The 23,715-nt window shown below is 35.2% G+C and overlaps 1 protein-coding gene and 1 pseudogene across 1 annotated transcript in view; both read left to right on the top strand.

The window, feature by feature from the left end:
- Window positions 1-23,715, top strand: part of LOC105300086 (peroxidasin-like protein) — a 519,573-nt gene that overhangs the window by 251,216 nt on the left and 244,642 nt on the right. The window contains 1 exon segment of the mRNA XM_023537816.1: window positions 1,340-1,408. Within this exon segment, the coding sequence (XP_023393584.1) occupies window positions 1,340-1,408 (69 nt within the window).
- Window positions 775-893, top strand: LOC111746788 (annotated as a pseudogene).

Raw genomic sequence — 23,715 nt, 5'->3', positions numbered from 1 at the left:
TAGGTATAAATCCCCTCAAGTCATTACTGCTTTGAGAAACTTGAAGGAGTTCTAATCTGTGAGAAAAGAAAGTAGTTTGAAACTTCCAAAGCTTCACTAAGCAAAATTTGGAAAAGAAGTCCCTTCATTGTTAGATAGAATTGTATTTCTATGGTTTCTAAGTTATTCGAAGATGGATTGTATTAGAATCACCTGGGAAACTTGTTAAACATAGTTTCCTAGACCTCACCCCAACGGAACTAGATAGAGCAGGATTTTTGGTGGGCTCAGGAATTGGTGTTTTTAACAAACCACCAGGTGATTCTGATGTACTCACAATAATTGTGAGCTGTAGCCTATGTAAAGGAACATTTCAAAGGAACTGGATAGAAAGTTTCAGGAATTCTGTTTGTCAGAGGCATAAGTAAAAAAGATCCAAGATTTCACATTAATAACATTTACAAAAACCATAAAGATTAGAGATGAAATGACTTTGCCATAGTTGAAGGAAAAAAGTACAAAGAACGTGCTCATATGTTAGATAAGTTGTTTTCATCAAATCTTTTGGTCAGATTGTATATACCACCATATTTGTAAATCCATTTACAGTATTCTTTCCTGTAGATTTTCAGCAGCAGCAACGGGAGAACAAAAATATATCTTGTGAATTGGTTAATATGTTTTTAGCCCCCTTCAGATGAGCCTTTATGGTGATATTTGCTAGTTTTGCAAATGTAACTCTCAGTTCAATATATTCAGTATGATAGAATGGATTTTTAAAAATTGTTACAGTTAGTCTATGGCCATACCACCCTGAACAAGCCCGATCCCATCTGATTTCGGAAGCTAAGCAGGGTCTGGCCTGGTTAGTACTTGGATGGAAGACCACCTAGAAAGACCAGGTGCTATAGGTATAAAAAAGTAAAAAATAAGATATTGTAAGCTGACAAAGTCCTTGCAATCTGTGAGATCAACCAAGGGTCTCCTTGCATAATAAACAAACAAACAAATAGAAATTGTTACAGTTAAACTTATCTTTTTCTTATAGAAGTTACTACCCAGTGCATATGACCTCGTTAGTCAGATTTTTTTTTTTTTACAATCACTTTAAGTTTCAGAGCCTAAGGCAGTGATTCTTAATATTTTGGATCAAGGATCCCTTTGAGAATGTGATGAGAGCCTTGGAATTCTCTTACTCAGACAATCGAACATATTTCAGTGAAATTAATGTTTCCATATATTTTTAGGGAATCTATTAATAAAATTCCTATGTCCACACTATAATTTATAATAGTCATAATCTAAGATGTGTGGCATCTATAACAATTAATAATTTAATAGAATTTTATGTGTTTTTCAGATACCTGTACAAGGATGAAATTCATGCCCTAAATAAGCAAATATTTAAAGGAGTCATATCTCTGGAACAGCTTGTAAGTAAAAAAACTTTCTTACTGAATTGTTGATGGTTATGGTTCAAATAGAAGTTTTTTTTTTTTTAATGCCATTATGTGATAGTTGAACAATTATTTTCAGCTTTGTCATGCAGCTTAAATGATTGAATATTCTGTCATCTGTTGAATAAAAATCAGAATACAAGATTGATTTGGTATGAGGGCAGAAAGACAGAACTCAGCTGGAATTCCACATTTATTTGTTGTGTGCCATCGGGCAAATTGCTCTCCCAGAGCCTCTGTTCAAATCTCTGAAATAAAGATATTTTTGATGTGAGGATTAAGATATTGCATAGAAAGAGACTAGCTTATTGCTTGACACAAAATAGGCATTTTAGAGAAGGCAATTGAGAGCTGTGATTATTATTAATTTATGAAACAAACTCATAGACACTTAACTGATATGAGAACTTTCAGAACATGAAATCTAACTTCTCATTTTACAAATAGTAAAGCGAAAGCCAATGATGATTAAATGACTTGTCTAAAATTGAAAGCTCATGGCATTATTATTAGAACCTAGATCTCCTGACTTCTACCTTATCACATTTTTAAGCATTTGACATCTTACTGCTGGTTTCAAAAATAAGTTTGATTCCCATAAATCTTAGATTCCACTGTCAGAATTTTAGAGTGAAATATAAATTCTTCAATATGAAAAAATCATGCAATGTAGTTACACTGCTGTGAACTACAATTTGATGTAATAAACACATTTCTCTCAATTATTAGTGTCTGCAACACAAATGCTAATTAGATATTTGAAGAGATTTTTTAATAATAATGACAAGCAAAACCCTTATCATTGTGATGTTTTTATCAAATATATTTACAGATGGTTTATAAAAATTTGCATATAAAAGGTTTTATTCCCATTTAAAATGCACATAATTCACATTAGTAAATTATTTGTATTGTGATAATAATTACTAGTTTTACTAATATTGAGTAATGCTAATGTTTAAAACCATGGAAACAGTCATTTCTGCTTTGTATTTTTAAAACATGATTTGATACTCTTGTGAATCACTATTTAAAGAGAATTTTTGATATCCAAAAATGTACTCTTTAATTCTTGAAATTTTTTAACAATTTTAATCATAACTCTGAGAACCAATTTTATTTTAGTGTATCTCTATAAAACTGAAATACAGCTTGAGGTGCCTAAGATACTTGTTTTTTGAAAGATTTATTTACATTGCCTTTCTTTTAATAATTCTTATTGTATATAATCTTTTTTGGATTAAATTTCTTATGAGCTAGGCTTGGTACATGATAGATGTTTGCACAGGCTTGCAAATAGAATATTGTAATCCAATTCCACTACTGACATGATTGTTCACAATCAGTATGAAAATAAACTTTTTTATTTTCCTATAGTCTTCTAAGACATTGTCTGTGATCTAAAACAGTAGAGAATGGAAAGTCAGGAAGGAATGTTGAAGAAGGATTTGTTAGCCTAATTTTTTTTTTTTAATCTTTGGTCAATTGATAATTTGACAAATGACATTCTTTTTTTAAAAATCACTTTATCGAGGCATGATTAACATAGAAAAAACTTCATATTTAATGTATACAACTTGATGAGTTTGGAGATAATAATATATCCATGAAACAATTATGATAATCTATGGCATAAACATATCTATCATCTTCAAAAAGTTTTCTTCTACCCTTTTTTTATGATGATGATGATAATAATGGTGATGATGTGTGATAAGAATACTTAACATAAGGTCTACCTTCTTGGCAAACTTTTAAGCATATAATACAGTATTAAGTCCTGAAATTATAAAATTACTCAGAGAAAACATAGAGGAAATCTTCTTGACATTGTTCTTGACAGTAATTTCTTGGATATGACACCAAAAGCACAAGCAACAAAAAACAAAAAATAAACAGTTAGAGCTACATTAAATTAAAAACCTTATGCACAGCAAAGAAAACCATTAACAAAATAAAAGGGCAACCCATGGAATGGGAGGAAATATTTGCAGATATATATCTGATAAATCCAAATTATATAGGGATATCCTACAATTTGATAACAAACAAAAGAGACAAACTGATTAAAAAAAAGGGCAAAGGACTTGAACAGATATTTCTCCAAAGACACACAAATGGCCAACAAGTATATGAAATTGTGTTCAACATCACTAATCATCAGGGAAATACACATCAAAACCACAATGAGAAGTTACCTCATACTTATTAGAATACCGATTACAAAAAAAAAAAAAAAAAAGGAAAGAAAAAGATAAGTGCTGCTGAGGATGTGGAGAAAAAGGAACTTCTAGTACACTGTTGGTAGGAATGTAAATTGGTGTAGCCACTATGGAAAAGAGTATGGAAGTTGCTTAAAAAAATTAAAACAGAACTATTATATGATTGACCAATCCCACTTGTGAGTATATATCCAAGAGTTGAAATCAGAATCTCCTGCACTCCTATGTTCGTTGCGGCATTATTCACAATAGCCAAGACATAGAAGCAATCTAGATGTTTATCGCTAAATGAATAAAGAACATTTAGTGTATATGTACGATGGAATATTATTCCAGCTCTAAAAATCCTGCCATTTGTGATAACATGGATGACTTTTGAGGGCATATGCTAAGTAAAATGAGCCAGACACAGAAGGACAAATATTACATAGTTCCATTCATAATAGGAATGTAAAATAGTCAAATTCATAGAAACATGGAGTAGAATAGTGATTGCCAGCAGCTGGAGGGAGGGGGAAACAAGAGATATTAACTAAAGGGTACACAGTTTTAGTTATGCACGAAGAATAAACCCTTGAGACCTACTACACAGAATAGTGACAAACTACATTCTGCTTCAAGGGTAAATGCCCTCTTTATGTTGAATTATATTATTTTCTCTGTGTTGGCTACATAAAGAGAAATTTGTGATTAAACACAACAAAATCATAGTGTAAAACACAAGTGTTACTTGAAGCATTAGTGAGGCATAGTTATTTCTGTTGAATAATTTGTTATATGGATTGTGTCAAGACAGTAGATGGAGTAGGGAAGAGTAATTATCTTTATAAGATTTATAACCATTGAACGTTTATGTAGGAAGATAGAATGTTCATGTATTAGGAGAGTGCATATAGTAATCAGCGGATTTAAGAGGGCACAGTGAATTTTACCAAATGTAAATACCATTTTTTTTAGGCTTAATTTTCCATTTTATTTACAATATCATTAGTTAAAGAGGATGGTATCTCCAAAGCATGTTTATGCTTTACGAATGACACAGAGGACTCTAATGCTTCCACCTTTAAAAACAAGGGTAACTATTGTGTTCTTGGAAAACACAGTTTAATATTTCTTGTGTTATTAGTCAATCATTGTGCTTTCAATTACTCTTCTTCATCTAAAATTTCTATCTTTATTCCACTGATATAAAGGACATATTTTCATTGATTAAATTTTTTATTGCCAATAAATTTTTTGCCCTTGCCTCCTTAATAGGTATCACTATCTCTTTTGTAAAAATAATATCTTCTAGTCATGTTCCTTACATGACCATTGAATTAGAAGTAGTACTATCCATTTTAGTTAGCAATTATTGTTTAACCTGTATTTCCTTTTCAGTGCATAACTTTATATCTTGCTTTTCTATTTTCTTTAGGTTTGTACTTACTTCTAAATGGCATATTTCATCTAGAGCACCTTTATTAGGTAATAGCAGGCTTTCATACCTGTATTAAACTGTTATGCATTGCTACATCTCTTAGATATAATCATGTTATTTCATCTTCTACTGCAACTACGGAAAGAGGTGAAGTGGTGATTCTGAGAACATAAGGTCTTAGAAATCAGACTGAACTAAATTTAATCTGACTGAAAATCTGTCGCACTTATTAGCTATTTGATTTTGAGCATCTTGCTTTAAAATTCTAAACCTTAGTTTTCTTTATTGTTTTTTTAAATGAGGATAGTAATAGCAATTTGCTAGACTGACTCAGATCTAGGAATAACATATGAACTACTTGGCAAGAGTAGATCCTGAAACAATAATGCCTATTACCTTTGTTATCATATTTATTACTATTTTGTAATAATAAATAATTATTATTTTATTAATTACTTTCTGCACTTGTTTAAAGAAACATCTAATATTAAGTGGTATAATTTTAAATACAAAATTAAATTTAGCTAGTGATACAATGTATTATTAACTTAATTTCTTTGACCTTTCTTGATTTATCTAGTTTGTTTTAAAGGATCTTCTAATTTTATTTCTTAATATAAGGCATAACTGGCTATACATGCTAAAAAAAGTAATCTTTTTAAACATGGAAATATCCTGATTTATAAAGTTAATATTTCAAAGGTTTTATTAAAATATATCATTATTTTACTCAGAAGCCTGATTCTAATTCTTTAAGAATCTAAAGTTACAAGGAATGGAATAACTAGCATGATAATTTTGGATTTATAATACTTTGAAAATCCAAAAATTCTGATTAGAACAAAAGAATACATGGGTAACACTTCTTTTGTTCATTTATTACCTGAAAGTTCTACATTAGAGCCATTTTGGGTTTATCTAAATTGTAATGCCATTTGTCCAAAGACTACCAGTAATACGACTGTAGTTAAACAGGTTGAGTTTATCACTCACTGAAGTGAAGGAGAACACATCATGGGGAATCATGGAGAGTATCAGTATGAGGGTGTTAGAAAAAACATATTATAGAACTTAGACTTTGACTGGGTAATTTTGAAGAGAAAAAAAAGCAGAGATTTGCTCTAAATTGGATGTCAGAAAGTGTGCACAACTCAACGATTGTGTATCTCAATAAATCTTACCTATAGAGAAGAGGGAATAGAATGAGAATAAAGCTGTAACTGAAAAGGATATAACATTCACTCAATCTGGCCAAAAGAAAACGATGCTTGTTTTATTGTGACTGGCACAGAAACCTTGTTTTTATCTGTGCTTAGACATTATTATGAAGTAGACTTTTTCTGTCCCATTTTATCAAGGTCTCAGGGTAACCTTGTTTTAGCTTGGATTTTGTGATAATATGTTCAATAAGAGAATATCATGGCTTATCCGTGAGTGTGAGGCCAGCTTCTCAATGTCAATGTCAAGGATGCTTTTTTTTTGTTTTTTTGTTTTTTTTCTTTTCTCAAGATAGAGCCCAAAATTCAGAATAAAATATAGACCATTATGGTGGTAAAGATTCTTCATCAAAGACTATTAAAGATAATCTTTCTATCATGGTGACTAGTAACTTATTCTCAGTATAAAAAATATCTGTAATGTTATACATCTGGGAGACTTTCATTGCTTTATAAACAGAGAAAAATTTATGATTTTGACAATGATGGTGTAGGAGAGAGAAAATTCTGATTTTAAAAACTAGAAAACTAGACAAAATATGTGAAACAGCTATTTTCAGGCATTGTGATGATAGGCAACAAAGGACTATGATCCATGAGAGAAGGGACACATGAAGTAATCTCTATGATTGTTGTAGTTTTCTTCCTATGGCAGTTTATAGGATGATGCATAGAGAGTAGTTATACAACCAGAGACCAGCAGGCTTGCTAAGTTGAGGAGATAAAGATTGGAGTTTGGAGAGCCTAGCATGGTGAAAATTGGTGGCATGGAGTACCAGAGAGCAGGAAGCTGCACAGAGAGAGTGCCAGAAACCTACAGAGGCTTCCCCTAAAGTCTTCAGCTTGAAACTAATCTGAACATGTATGAAAAGAAACTACCTGTGGGCATAAAAAGAACCACTGGAAAGATCCAGGCCAAAAAATTCCCAGAAATTCCTACATAGGACCGAGAACAGTTTGTGTTACTACTAGCCAGTGTGGAAGAAACTAAGCAACGTGGCATTGGATAGAATCCCTAGAAAAGTGTCACCTCAATGGATGGGATATATGAGTGAATCTTATTATGAAGACCGCCTTAAAGCTGCTGTAGTAAAGGTTAAAACAAACCTAAGAGAATCAAACTGATCCCAGGTAATATAATTGTGTGCCAGAATAAAGTCCAATATTTTTCAAGGAATACAACAAAATTCAGCATCCAAAACCCAACATTCGCAATTTTTATCATTCAGTAAAAAATTACCAGGCAATTATAACATCACACCTGAGTTATAAAATTTAGAAACTAAAACCTAATAGAACTGGAAAGAGAAATAAGCAAATTCAACATCCCTCTGTCAATAATTAATAGAACAAAGAAATAGAAAAATCAGTAAGCATGCAGAAGACCAGACTAACAGTATCAACCGACTTGACCTAATTGATATTAACAGAGTACTCCATCTTAAGCCAAAGAATAAACAATATTTTCAGGTATACAAGGAATACCAAGATAATCATATTCTAGGCTATAAAATAAATCTCAGAAAATTTAAGAAAATTAAAATTATGCAAAATATCTTTTCTGATCAAAACAGAATTAAACTAGAAAACAATAATAAAAAGATAACATATAAATTTCAATATTTAGAACTACTAAGTAATTCAGAGAATAAATCATAAGAAAAGTTAGAAAATATTTCAAACAGAATAAAAATGAAGTGACAATATACTGAAATTTGGAGGATGTAACTAAAGCGCTGGCTAGATTTAAGTTTATACAATTAAATAATTATATTTAAAAAGACTAAGTGTCTCAAATCGATGATCCAGGTTTCTACCTTAAGAATCTAGTCAAAAAAGCAAATTATATTTAAAGTAAGCAGAGAGAAGGAAATAATAAATATAAGTTAAAATAAAAAAAAAATTGAAAACAGAATCACAATAAAGAGAAGTCAACACACTAAAAAATATGACTCTTTGAGAAGAGCAATAATACTTATAGACCTAAGGCCAAACTATCAGAAAAAAGGAAGAAGACACAATTTACCAAAGTCAAGAATGGGTATGTATCAGCACAGATACTATAGAAACACTGATAGATAATAAGGGAATATCATGAACAATTTTCTGCCAATATATTTGATAATTAATGAAAGGAAAGATATTTTTGAAAAATGCAACTTGTGAATTTCATTCACGAGCAAAGAAATAATCTTCATAAGTGTATATGTGTACATTATATATATATAAGAAATTATATGTGTAGTTAAATCATTTCCAATTTAAAATAATTTCATATTTCAATGTCTTCACTGGTGAATTCTTAAATTTAAATAAAAGAAATAAATTAAACTTTACATATATGCTTTCAGAAAATAAAAGACACTCCCAATTCATTTTATGAGTTGAAATCATTTTCTGACACCAAAGCAAGACAAAAGCATTATAAAAGAGAAAATATGCTTGTAGTCTTCATTAACATATATGCAGATTCCTTAACCAAATATGAAAAAATGAATCCAGCAATTGTATGAAAGGGGTAATATATAAATTATACACAAGTCGGTTTAATTAGGAGCACATGTTGGTTTAACATTTTAAAACCAAAAATATATTTTGCCCTATTAATAGATTAAAGAAGAAAAATCATATGATCACCTCAATATATACAGAAAAATTATTTGGTAAAATTTAGCACCCATGTATGATTAAAACCCTCAGCAAATTAAGAATAAGCAGGAATTTCCTCAACCTGGAAAGGGTCACCTAGGAAAGACCCTTGCCTGACTTCATACTCAACAGTGAAAGACTGAGCACTTTATACTTAATGCTGGCAACATGGCGAGGATGAAAGGAAATGAGCACATCATCATTAGTCATTAGGGAAAAGAATAAATATGTCAAATCAATGATCCAAATTTCTACCTTAAAAATATAGACAAAGATGCAAATTATATTCAAAGTAATTAGAAAGAAGGAAATCATAAAGATGTAAATTAAAACCACTATGAGATGTCAATGATATACCTTTTAGAATGGCTAAAATTGAAGAGACAGAAAATACAAAATATTGGGGAAAATGTGGAGCAACTGGAACTCTCTCACACATTGCTACTAGAAATACAAAATGATACAGGTACTTTGCAACAAGGTTTGGCAGTTTCTTTTAAAGTTAAACACTGAGAGGGACACAGCAATTTCACTTTTAAGTATTTACCTTTCCAAAGTGAAACATATTTTAACACAAAGACTAATACTTAATAATAGCCCTAACAAAAACAACACAATTGTCTATCAACTGGTGAACAGATAACCAAATTATGTTATATCCATATCATAGGATAACATTCATCAATAAACAGGAACAAACCAATGATACCCATAACATTATGGATGAATTTCAAATGAATTTTCTAAGTGAAAGGAGCTAGACAAGTAAGACTTGATACTGTCTGATTACATTTTATAGCATTGTAGGAAATGCATGACTACAGTAGCCGAGAGCAAGTGAGTGGTTTCCTGGGGTCAGAGTTGGGGGTAGGGGTAGTTTGGCTGCAAAGGGTGTGAGAGTACTTTGGGGATCATTAAAATATTTATGTCATATTTGTGATGCTGGTTAAATGACTTATTTTTATTACAACTAAATCGTATACTTAATTGGTGAATTTTCATATGTATGTTCTATCTCAATAAAGCTAACTTAAAAAAAGACAAATAAATATCTCTTTATTTACTAGATGTTTCCATGGATTCAACCCCATTCCCTTTCCCACTCCCTTGTTTGCTAGATTTATGATTTCTTATATTGATTTATTGAAGTCAGTAAAACCCCTCTGATTTTGATTTTTTTAAATAAAATGTTGGGATTCTTATATATTTTTTAAATTATCTCGTTCATTTCTAATTCTTCTTCTCCCCACCACTCCGCTACCATCCCGCTCCACACACACCCAAACCATCAAATAAAGGCTCTCTGGTTGTCTGAGTGGAATTACATTGAATCTATAGAGCAGTTTGTTGAAATTTTTATTACCAAACATACTAAAAATGTTTTCAGACTAGATGTAATGAAATGGGTTATATGTGATAGAATTATATCCAAGCAAAAAATTTAGTCACCTAAATAATTTGGGTAAAATCAAAGCAAATCTTTGGTCAGTAACAGCATAACATGTATCTTGAGTAGAAGAACTAGGGGAACTCTCCTGGGAACTGAGGGACTTGAGGACTGGGTATGCAGTTCCAAGGGACAGAAATTTGATCTTACTACCTGAGCATCGTTAAAATTCAATTGTTAAGTACCTTTCTAAGTATAGTTTTGTTCTTGCATTTTGAAATGTTGTCTTACCAATTGGCTTTGTGATAAGGTTTGAGGTATGTTTGAGGAGAAAACGATAATACAACATTCTATGTTAACACTCCAGAGCATCCTATTTTGAGGACAAGCATTGGCTAACCATCAGGCTGAAAGTGGTGTAGTTTTTCCAATCCATCTCACAATGTCATTCTTATTCCTCACTGACATACCCCAGCATGAATCTACCTCTGGTGAACCCTCTTTTTTGGCGCTTCATGCAAAGAAGACTTTGAGTACCTTTCCCTCTTCCGTACAATTCTAGATAAAATCTGTAAGACCTAAAGAATAATCCTAACTTTGAAAATGTCCAGGTTTGTACTTCAAGAGAAAGTAGATGTTAAAAATCGAGCAGTTCTCTGATATTCTTTACCTCTTTGGAGAGATAAAGACACTCACACTGAGAAATGTGTCAGTGGAGGTAGGAATAAGTGTTTCTCCTCTCCCCTGTTGCTCTGTGTTGCACACAGGTGCTTATGACAGGCTGGGATCAGAGGGAAGGAATGGGCTCATGTTAGACTTCAAGTACCATTGTTGTTAAAATGTCTGGAGTAGAGAATAAGACTTGTAGATGTGAATATGTTTTGAAATCATTCTGTAAAAACAATTGATGCCGATTCATTTGTGTTAGGGTTTTTGATTGAATTTTATTTTCTAACATGTTTTAAGAGAACAGGTTATGGATTAAAACTTTCATCTGCCTTGCAATTTGTTCAGAAGTATTCCCAAATCAGAGAGTAACCAGCCTAGCAGCATGTAAGAATCACCCAGCAAACATAAAAATAACACCATCTGACGACCCTCACGATAAATCAGAATCTCAGGAATAGGATGCTGGCTTTGGTGATTTCTTTTAAAGTTCCCTGGGAGATCTAATGTGCAGTCAGAGGTAAGAATCACTAACTTTACCATAAAGTTATTACCTATCCTAGAGATATTATCCAATTCTTAACTGGGATTTATGTTTTCTTTTCTGTCTACAACCCTTTCCTACAGCCCTCTCCTAACAAGGTTTATAAACCACATCACCTAAAGTCTACTTTTATCTGACATAAAACCTATGCCAGGTACCAGCTAAATAAACACATTGGGTTTGAGTTTAAAATGGATTATTATACATATTTGGGTTTGAGTATTTAAGAAATAGAAATCTTAAAAATGTCATCTCCTTAACTTGTTTTTCTACACCTCAGAGCGCCTGTGTCACTGAACTTACTTTCTTGTACTTGTGTTCATCCCTGATATAATTGCATGGAAACTGCTGTAGGGGGAGCAGACTCCTTCAGTTCTATTTAGTGTTTTAGCAAATATACATGTTTGGCCAGTATACAACTTCGAAAATCAAATATAATAAAGTATGTGGTGTATTATCAAGAAGAAACTCAAAACTTAAAAAAAATAAATGTATATATGTTATTGAAAAGAAGACTTGGATTATTTAACAAATGAGATGACTTTAACAGTTAATATTCTTCTGAACACCTTCACTTCTCAGTGCTCTGGGTTGCATCATATACTACTCTTCCTCTGGACCCTTTCCATTTCTCCTTTGCTTTTCATCTCCTGTTCTTCATGATCTCTTTCCTTTAAAGATATGCTCACATTTTTTCCCCTACAAAGAAAGCCTATTCTTGAACCTACATTCTTGTTTAGCTACTGTTCTTTTTCCTCCCTTCATGTGTATCATCAAGTGTACATTATGTTGTGACAGAAAACTCAACCTATACTGGCTTAAACAAACAAGGGAACTCATAATCCCATGACTAATCAAAAGAAGTTAAAAAAAAAAAAAAACCTCATAAAAGAAGAAACCAGGACACTACTCACTACTCCCACTCAGATAACAATAATGGTAATAATGACACAACATTGTATCGGGCTTCTTGTTAACACAATGTTTTTGTACACATTATGGAATTTAATTCTCCAGTAACTGTGAGGTAAATATTGCTAGCATAAAGGTTAAAAAAGAAGAAACAGAATCATAAAGAGTTTGATGTTAAATGTCTCGTGCATTGTTGCATTTAGGAAGCAGCAGAGTAAGATAAAAATTTAAGCTCCTTTGTTTCTAAGTTTCTAAATATCACTATATAGAATTGTGAAAAAAAGTAACAGGTTTTCTTGTTTTAGCAATCTTTTACTTTTTTTATTCTGATAATTTCTTAAGTAGTGGTAATCAATATTTATGAAGTCACTGTTTCTAGTGGGATTTCTATCGTCGAGTCTGCTTAAGAGAAATATGCCTTCCCCTCATCAAAAGGTGAAAACTACACTGACTTATCCACATTCTGCACTACAGATAGACCAGATGCATGGCCTCAATTGTTATAGCATCTTGATCTTCACAAAACATCTATTTCAAAGACTACAGATTGTGGTAGCAAAATTTAGTCAAGAGCAGGTTATACATTAAGCAGTATTCAGGGTGCATTCTTGCTTATTGAGACATCTTCAATTAAATGCGGATGGTGACAATGTAAGAAACTGTTCGCCACCACTTTACTACTGGAGTTTGGCAATGACTGCATCCTGTTTCTGTGCTGGAAATTGTGTTTTGTCCACTGGGCTATGTCATTACAATCACCATCAACACTTTGAATGCATCCTTCTCTCACCTCTAAGCCTTGATGGATGCTCTTTGTTATTCTTGGAATCTCATTCCCATCTTCTCTACTTGACTAAACTCCTTCTTGCTCAATCATCTGTGTAAGTTAGGAACGTGTTCTAATTTAAGTTACAGAAAACTCACCTTAAAGTGTTTCATATTCCACATGTCTGCTTACCTAAAAGAGCCTTGTTTTTATATCTTATTTGCTATTGAATGCATCTGTCATTCCCCCCATCCCCCAGTGAGTCCCATCTAGTTCCTGCCACCAGATCTCTGTATTGCGCTATTCTCTACAGCTGCTCCAGATGTAACCCCCAGGTCTGATGACTGGCAGACAAGTTATCTGTCTTCCTCTGTCTACACTGGACAGGAAGAACAGAATAAATCTAAACAAACAAGCTAACAAATACTCCTCGGAGAACGTGGAGACTTTGAAATACATAATCATTGCCCATCAGTAAGTGGCGTCTACGTAGATGCCACTTACTGATGGGCAATGATAGTACAAACTCCCTCCAGTGAATTCAGTTTCTTAACTAAGCAAGTTAGTAGCCCTATGTGTACTCTGGCCAAACCCCTTCTTAGTGCATGTTTTGGGGGGATATTCCTGCTTTTTGGCTGGGCAGTTTTAGCAGCCTACTTTCTACTCATGTCAGTTCAGAGGCTCAGTGATTGCTTTAATGTAGTCTTTGGGTTTGGGCTTTCCTATGACTACAATTCATCCATCCATCCATTCATTCATTCATTCATTCATTCATATGCACATTCAAAATATTTACTGAGCACCTACTTTATGCTAAGTGTTTTGCAGACACTGGAAGTCATCAGTGAATAAAATAGAAGGTAATTGCCTCAAGGTGCTTACTTGAGGAGAGCAAACAAAGAAACAAGTCAATGTATTAGAATAGCAGGGAGATGGTTGCTGTGCTATTATGAAAGTGTGACAGAGTGAGGGGTGGTGTTACATAGTGTATTTTAGCAAATGTTGAAGTGAGGGGACTTTGAACAGAGGCTCTAAGAGAGGCTGAGAATCATCTGGGACAGAGCATTTCAAGCAGAAGATAAGTGCAAAAGCTCTGAAGTAGGAACTAACTACATGCATTAAGATTAAGAAACGGTAGGGAGCTAGTTGGGTGGCAGTGCAGGGAGAGCAGAGAGCAGCAGAGATCCGAGCAGTGGTGGGTAGTAGGCACAAGCAACTTTGGCTTTACTCTGAGTAAGAGAGAATAATATTGGGAAATTATGAGCTGAGGAGTGACAGATCTGATTTATGTTTGAAAAGATAATTCTAATTTCTTTGAACTATTTGATAGGAGAAGGAAAGAAGTCTAGAGGCCAGAGTGGTAGAGGTGAGGAGGACAATTATTACTATTCTGGATATATGTTGCAGGTAAAACAGATAGGGTTTCCTAAAGAACTGGATTTATAAGGTGAAGGAAAAGGGAGAGAAAAACGCTTCCAAAATTTTTGGCCTAGGTGAGTGGTTTTTAATAGGGAATTTTGCAATTTTGCCTCCCCTAGAGGTCATTTGGCAACATGGAAACATTTTTGAGTAGGGGGGATGCTACAGAAATCTAGTGGGTAGAGGCCTGGGATGATGCTAAATATTCTATAACATATGGTATAGACCCCACCCCCAAAACAAAGAATTAACTAGCTGAAAATGTCAATAGTGCCAAGGTTGGAAACCCTGGCCTAGAAAAGTTTTCTTTTCCTGAGATGTGAATGAATACAAGCGGTATGGTTGGGGGAAAAGCAGGAATTGCACTGGGACATGGTAGACTGAAGTTGCCTCTTAGATACTTGAGGGAAGATGGAAGACAGGCACTTGAATATATGTGTGTGGACTTCAGGATAGAGGTCCAGTAGGAGATTGATATTTGGGAGTGTTAACTGTATGGATAAGATTTAAATTCAAAGGTAAATGAGATGAATTAAGGGAGTGCATGTAGAAGAAAGAAGAGATCTAGTGCTTGATTCTTAATTTACTCATGTCAGGTAGTTAGTCAGGCATGAGTGACAGGAGCCAAGGCCTAGCTCTGTAACCATAGAAACTTCCCTTGAAGACCTTCCTTAAGTACATTCCAGAAATATCTCCCTTTTAGGGTTGTAAATTATCCCAAATCCTAAAGCACAAAGGTCATAAAAGCTGCTGGTTAAACCAGTTACAAATGCATGCGCAGAAGGTCATTATAATATTATGTTTTATGAATCTAATTATAACAGACTGAATTTTGGGTAAGCACATGCACACAGTAGGCAAAGTGTTATATAGCAGCCAGCTGTCAGTCAAGGTAACCTCATGTACAGATCATCTAGGACCTCTCATCACCACTCAAATATAAACAGACCTTCCAATTTCTGCCTTCTTACAGCTCTCCTTGCTGAAAACCCCCTCCTCCCTTTGGGGCTTATTGTCTTATCTCTTCACCTCTCAAATTCCACAGGGCTGCAGCCTTCCTTAGCATGGTCCATCTCCTTCTACAATGTACTTTCAATAAATCTTATTTTTTCTAAATCTTGCCAACTTGTAATTCTTTGCTGCATTGGCGGGGAAGAACTGAAGGACACACAACACACAACACCTCCCTCCTCCTCCCCCATGCCACTGAGGTGACATGGATTTCACATCACCCCAGTGGTAACACTTAGACATCTTGAGAATGAAACAAAAAAGAGAATTAGACATTGCTAGTGAATTATGATAACCTAGAGAAGGTGTTACAGAAGCCCAACAAACATTTTTAGTTCTTAAGGAATAATAAACCTGTTCAATGCTGTTGAGAAGTCAAGTAACACAAGGATGCAAATTGAATATCAGATTTTGCAAACTCATCATCAATCACACTCTTCACAAGTTATTCTAGGTGCAAACTTGGGGACACAACGTCAAGAAAGAGTGAAAAAAATCGTAAGACAATGACAATTGATAGCATACATATTTTTATGTAATTCTTTTCAATTTGTTTGTGTATATGTGTATGCACAACTGGGATGTAAGTGATGTTAAAGTGTACATGCACTGTTAAGTTGGGCTTCCTTTTTTTAAATTAACATTTATGGTGTTTATTAAATGTATTAGTTTTCTAATGCTGCCATACAACCATTACAAATTTAATAGTGTAAACAATACAAATTAATTTTTTAAATAGTTCTGTGGGTCAGAATTTTGGCATTGTCTCACCTGGCTGAAATCAGGGCTGTTGGCAGGGCTGTGTTTCTTTTCTGGACAGTCTAAGGGAGAATCCATTTCCTGCTCATTTGAGTTTTTGGCAGAAATCAGTTCCTTGAAGTTGTAGCACTATAAATTGGAGGCCTGTTCCAAACTTTTAGAGGTCACCTACATTCCTTGGCTCATGGCTCCTTTCCTCCATCTTCAAAAACAGCAGTGGAAGAATGAGTCTCTCATACTCCAAATCTCTGCTCTTTCTGCTGTTACTTCTCCCTAAAGGACCCTTATACCTTCCTTTTCTATTTTTAAGGACTCATGTGATCAGATTTATCCTATCCAGATAATCCAAGATAATGTTCTCATTCCAAAGTTCATACCCTTAATCATATTTGCAAAGTCCCTTTTGTCATGTGATGTAACACATTCGCAGGTTCTGGGGATTAGTGTGTGGATATCTTTGGGTAGCCATTATTCTGCCTACTGCAATACTATAACAGTAAATATTCTTTGATAACACAATTTAATGGCTGTATATTATTAACTATGTGAATGTATTATAATGAATTTTAAATATTTCTTTTATTGTTGGACATTTTTGTATTTTCAAATTTTGCTATTTTAAATAGTACTATGATGAAATCCTGTTACCTTCTTTTCTATTTTTATTCTTTATTATATCCAGGAGTAAAAGTATTTATATCTTTTTGACACAAACTGGCAGAACTTATTTCCTCCTCATTTTCTGTCTCCCCAAGTCATTTTCACTGCTGCAAGAAGCAAGGGAGAATCTGTAATTTTCAGTCTCAGGGCAAATGTCTAAATAATTTAAGGATGAGTCAAGTGACCTTTTTTTTATTAATATTTTAATCAATTTATGGTTGATACGATCTCTCCCTTTTTGAAATCATCTTACATATAACCACTAGATAAGACAGTTATGGAAATTATAGCATAGATTGGTTAAACTACTTCGCCAAGATCGAACAGTCAGTGAGTGGAGGAGGCAGGATTGAAGTCAAGAGTCTAGATCCAGATCTATGCTCCTAACCTCCATTAGGCTTCCTTTTCTGCATTCCTTCCCTGACTGTCTCTCCAGTCAGGGAAGGAATGCAGAAAAGCCAAGTAGAGTTAAACGTTGTCTCTCCTGTAAGTTTTTACTCTGCATGTCCTCTGCACAATTTTGTTATACTCCTGTGGATGGTTCTCTCTACATGTCTAGGTGGTAAGGATCCTTCAGGACCTGTGTTTACTCCACTGTTACCTGCAGCTCACTTTAAGTATATGCATGCATAAACGTCTTGGCCACTTAGACAATTGTCCTGAGCCCTGGACTATAGTATCTTCTGGGAATAATAACAATATTTACTTCACAGAGTTGTTGTAACATTAAATGCCACAGAAGTTTTTATCTTATTATTGTTCAGGTGAGAGTCTTGAAGGAGGATTGAATATTTAACAAGTACAGACTGGAATTTGAGGATGGAAGACAGGTAGGGAGAGCATACCAAACAGATGGGAATATGAGTGGACATGTGAGTAAAAGTGTTAAGGCATGAAAACTTGATGGGTAGGGAACTTACATAACTTTCTCATAGCAGACAGGAATTATGTTAGTTCCAGATCATGGTGGGCCTTATATGGCAAGCTAAGGTGTCATGTTGATCAGGAGGAGCTGAGAAGTGATTTAATCAGATTTATAGTTTAGATTTTCTGGCAGCTATTTGATAAATGGGAGGAAGGTAAATAAATTAGTTTTTTTTTTTTTTTAAAGTCAGAATGAAGACACTGCCCTGGGAATGTAGGAGGGAGGGAGGAAGTTATATGTAGAAGCTACCGCAACTGATGCCTGAGTAAGCAGGAGGATGAAAAGAGGCAGGGGTCAAGTAAGTGAATTATGTACTTTCCTGGATGAGGAACCCAGAAGGGACAAACTAGAAGGAACACCAATGGCATGCTGAGTCAGAGGTGCCACAGGACACCCAGGTAGAGATGTCTAGTAGGCAGTCGAGAATGCAAATCTGACCTGGAAGAATAAATTGGAAAGTTATTAGGTCATGGAGGTCAAGGTGGTTGTTGAGCTTTTATAGTAATCATTATTAGCAAAATAACCTCCCCCACTCTGTTTTATGTAGAAATAACTGACATATATCACTGTATGAGTTTAAAAGATACAGCACGATAGTTTTATTTTTATATATTGTAAAATAATTACCACAATAGTCAGTTAACATCCATCATCTTACATAGATACATTAAAAAGACAAGAAAAAAATTCTTTGTGATGAGGACATCTAGGATCTACTTTCTTAACAATTTTCCTATATATTATACAGTGGTGTAACTATAATCACTATGCTGTGCATTACCTCCCTAGAACTTGTTTCTCTTATAATGAAAGTTTGTGCCTTTTTACCACCTTTCCCTCTCCCCCTACCCCCACCTCTGGTAACCAGCATCATCTTTAAATGGCAATTAAACAGTAAGTACAATTAACATTCAATCATATACTGGAAAAGAATGTAATCAGAAGAATATGTATGTGTCTGGAAATACAGAGCTTGAATGACAGGAAGAATATTTAGTGACAGAAATAGAAGAGGCAGGCAGAGGTGGGATGAAGAGCCACGAAAATAGATATCATTGTTTATCCTAGAAATGGAAATTTCCCTGAAACTGCTGGGACATTTTTCCTCGCATACTCTCTAGATGTATCTCTAACCTTAGCAACCATTTGTCACGTAAAACTTTAGACACTAGTGGTTGAACAAACTTAACATTAACACGTACACTGACCCATTAGGCCATTTCACACAATAAAATTTTAAAAACCCTAAGATTCAGTTACTCTGTGGTACTGGCACACAACTCATGAACAGAATGCCTATTCTGATGCATTATTAATGCGTCTTGCCTCCTGTAGGTGTCACTGTGAATTCACAGTCCCAGCCTCCGCCAGCTGCGCACGCAGGGAGCTCGGTGAAGAATTCATCCACAGTGCCCTTCCTGTGTACCTCAGACTCTTGTGTCCAATACATGCTCATTGGGGAGATTCCGAGAACAGATTATAGTAAAGTGAGGGTGATGTTTATATTTTAGTGAAACTTTTATTTTGGTTAGGGGTAAAACTACGTGTGGAATAAATTTTCATATGGTGAAATATCTGGATTTTTGGTATTATCATCCACTGCTCCGGCAATTGTAGAAACTAGCAGGCCATTTGACACACAGCGAAGAGTTTGGGTTGGGTTTTCCTGTTTCTTATTTGCCACAACTCTATATAACCAGTATTTATGTTTTAGGGCAAATCTGAGGGCAAGCTTAAATTCAAGCATGAGTACGCACTATTATCAGATAACGTGTTTGTCTGCAGTTCTGTTTTCTGCTTGTCATCATGTAAGTGACTGTTGAACATGGACACTTACTAGGTTTTCTTTTAGCAGTCATCCAATATTCTGTTAAGAGGAGAGATAGCCTGCCAGAATTTTCCTTGCTTCAGAAATCATTGGTTTTATGGTTGTGTCTTTGATGGGCTCTCGTTTTTGAACCTGACTGATCCTTATAGCACCATCTAGAGTTTCCTTCTGTAAAAGGGCTCCATATTTAAAACCATTTACTGAAATGGTTGAGTGAAAATATGTTATAATAAGTTGGATTCGTATTTCTGAGTGTGTGTAATTATAGATAGAGAGACAGAAGAATGAGTAGCAAAAAATGTTAGAGATGGTAATTACTGCTTGGTGAGATTTTTAGAGGTTTTTTTTTAATGCACTCTGTCCTATTGTTAGAATTTTCCTCAAGCAATATATCATTTTTAATATTTTTATTAAAGTATAATTTACATATCATAAAATTCTCCCATTTAAAGCTATATGTAATTTTTAGAAAAGCCATAACACTATTAAAAACTCATGCACAGGTCAGACAAAAAACAAAATAGATTTCACAGAACATGTCTTTCCTGTATTTTTTCTGTTGTAGAAAAAGCAATTATGTATGGTGAATTTTAATAGTTTTTTGGGGGGAGATAAAGGTGACACATAAGCTCAATTAGCAATTTTTAAAAAACAAAACCAGTATATGGTTTAGAATTGTTCTTCCTTTTTAGTTCTCAGTTTTCTGGAACTGCATCTTATCAAGAACAATTCAACATGCTCTCATTTTAATAAAGCAGGTATGTGATAGACAATTTCAATGTTTTCCTGGTTGGTGTGGAACTTTATATTTCTAACCTTAAACTTGTTCAAAGATTCCGAAAGTTTCAAGATTGCAGTCTTGAGCTGGAAAACCCCCAAGAGCAATTTTCTGTGAAATTGTGCTGTTTCTATTTTAGGAAAGAAACAGTGACCATAAATTAGAATTTGATGATTTCCTGTTGTGTAACTGGGCACAAACCAAAAGTAAAAGAAGAGTTTCACTAATGTATCAAAACTGTTCAAATGATAACCTTTGAAATATGAGTAAATAATTGAGAAAAACTTAATTTTATTTATGTTAATGGTTTTAGTTTTTCAGCTAATGGTGGTGTCATGAGACAAATTTCACATCCAAAATGAAAATCCAGTATTACACATTTGTATGATATTTTTGACTCCGAATTATATGGGAAGATTAGCCTAAATGTTGTGAATTGAGATGATCTTCAAAAAAGCTCAGCAAAAGAGATTTAAGGATTTTTTAAAAAAAACTCGTAACAGTTTAAACGCATTGCCTTTTTTGAGAAAAGTCAGTCTGTCAATCCAGTAGTCCATAATATGTCAGCCATTAAAAAAAATATTTCCAAGTTCTAAGACATGCTTCCAAGCAAGAAGAACTTTAATAATAGCTCATGTTCATTATATGTCTATGAAGTGCTTAGCACTTCGCAGCCCTTCCAGTGGACATGAGCTGGGATTCATGGGGGAGATCGCAGGCAGCTACTGGTCAGCCAGCTGAGGACAGAGCTCGCAGACGAAGAAAGACTCCTGAGCGCTGGTGTCCAGGCCCCGAGCTAGGGGTCATTTAAGTTTGGAGATGCAGAGCAAAGTGGACCAGCAAGGGTGCGTCTGTAAATAAGGGGTGCTGGTCCAAACCCTCTTCCCCAGCCTCTCCCTACATCTGGGTCTCCTGTATGCAGCTAACACTGCAGCTTCCTCCTGCCTCCATGCCTCTTCCATTTCCTGGTCGGACACATGCATCAGGCCCCTTCCTTATGGGCCAAAGGGAGGGCCCGGCTCCTGCCTTATCGTCAGGAAACTCAGCTGCACAGGCGTAAATGACCCCTAGCCGCTTTGGGGCCCACAACATCGCCACTTCTTGACGCCCCACACAGGTGGTTCATGGGACTTTGCTCTCTTATCGTGGCCCTCTTGACCCTAATTAACTCAGGCCACAGGTCTCAAAGTTCCCCTGGGTCTTTCTGAAAGTGTGAGAAAATGAGTCTAGGACAGTAACACACGATTTCTGCCTTTCTGCTTTGCAGTACAGCTCACAGGCCTTTTCCTCTTGGAGCCACATTCAGTGCCATTGCGAGTTGCCAGGAAAATTCTCTTCAGTCATGTTTTCCTTGTTTGATCAAGTCCCAGTACTTCATCACTACGCGCTTCTCAAACTGGAGGATGCACAGCCCCGATTGTTTGCAGAGAGAATGCATAATGGAGTAGTAAATATATCTTTGCGGAGCATCCAATTTATTACAAGATTTGGAGGAAACCAAGTACTTTAATAAGGACTGCCCCTCCCTCACTAACATGGGAGGAGAGGGGAGTAGGGCTGGAGAGAAGGGCCCCAGAACGAACAGTCCAGTCTCTGGTTTCACCCAGGTGGAGGCCAGGGGTGAATTTGCAGTGAGGGCGGCCTCTTCTCTTGTCCTCCAGAGGGCTCCAGGCATCCTCTAGGCTCAGCCTGGGACGATACTTCTGAAGTCCATGGAATCACCATGTCCCATCCTTACTTGAATACTGTGCAGAGAATACTGGGGTAATTTGCACACTTCCATTGTCCACTAGACCAAGTCTTTCACACATAGCATGTACTCCTTGCACTGATCCCACCTGCTGTTATTTTCATCCAGCCTCTGGTTCATCTCCTGCACCACAGTGCCAGCTGCCCAGGGCTCAGTATTTTCAAGTTCAGCATTTAAAATGCAGGGAGAGAAAGTTTGGAGAAACATAGCTGAGTGAGAGATGTCCCTAGATCTCTCCCCTTGAAACAACAATAAGCTGAAACAAAAAAGCACCCAAAGTACACACCAGCACATCTGAGCATGGAATCAGTGCATAAGAGCTACCACAGGTCAGAATCTCCAGTGTCCAGAGTTAGACTGGGAGAAACAAAAAAGCGGCCTCTCGCAGCCAGAGCTCCCTATAGAAGGAAGGGGAGGGAAGAAAGTGCAGAGAATTCCCGGAAAAGTCCTGCCTGAGAGTACTATGAACTCCACACGGCCGGCGGCAGGGCCTAGTCATCAAGGCAGAAAGCAGAGAAGCAGGGCAGCAGAGAAACAATAGTTGATTTTTATCAGCCACGGTTGCAAAACCGAAGCTGAGCCGCAGCCCCCAACACTCAAACCAGAAGGCTCCTCCCCCATATCCTCCGAGACTGAACACTGTGGAGCCCAGAAGAATCTGAGCAAACGCTACTGAAACTGTCGCTAACAGACAAGAAAAGTTATAAAAGGCATCCAGTTAGGAAACGAAGAAGTCAAACTCACTATTTGCAGATGACATGATTCTCTACATAGAAAACTCTAAAGACTCCACAAGAACACTACTAGAAACGGTAAGCACTACTAGAACACTACTAGAAATACAGTAAAGTTTCTGGATACAAAATCAATGTTCAGAAATCCATAGCATTTCTATACTTTAATAATGAAGTGTCAGTAAAAGAAGTGGAAAAAATAATTCCTTTTGCAATTGCATCAAAAAGAACAAAATACCTAGGAATAAATCTAATGAAACATGTGAAGGATCTATATAATGAAAACTATTAAAAGAAATCGAAAAAAATACAAAGAAATGGAAAGATATTCAGTATTCTTGGACTGGAAGATTCAACATAGTTAAAATGACCTAAAGTATTATACAGATTTAATGCAATCCCCATCAAAATCTCATCGGCATTTTTTAAAGAAATAGAACAAAAAATCAGCAGATTTATATGGAAGCACAAAAGACCCCGAATTGCCAAAGCCATCCTGAGAAAAAAGAATGAGGCTGGAGGCATCACTCTGCTTGACTTCAAATTATACTACAAAGCGACAGTAATCATGGCATTGGCAGCAAAACAGACACATGGACCAGTGGAACAGAATTGAGAGTCCAGAAGTAAAC

Source organism: Pteropus vampyrus, unplaced genomic scaffold (assembly GCF_000151845.1).
Source record: "Pteropus vampyrus isolate Shadow unplaced genomic scaffold, Pvam_2.0 Scaffold201, whole genome shotgun sequence".
NCBI lineage: Eukaryota > Metazoa > Chordata > Mammalia > Chiroptera > Pteropodidae > Pteropus > Pteropus vampyrus.
This window is presented reverse-complemented; position numbering and strand designations above follow the sequence as displayed.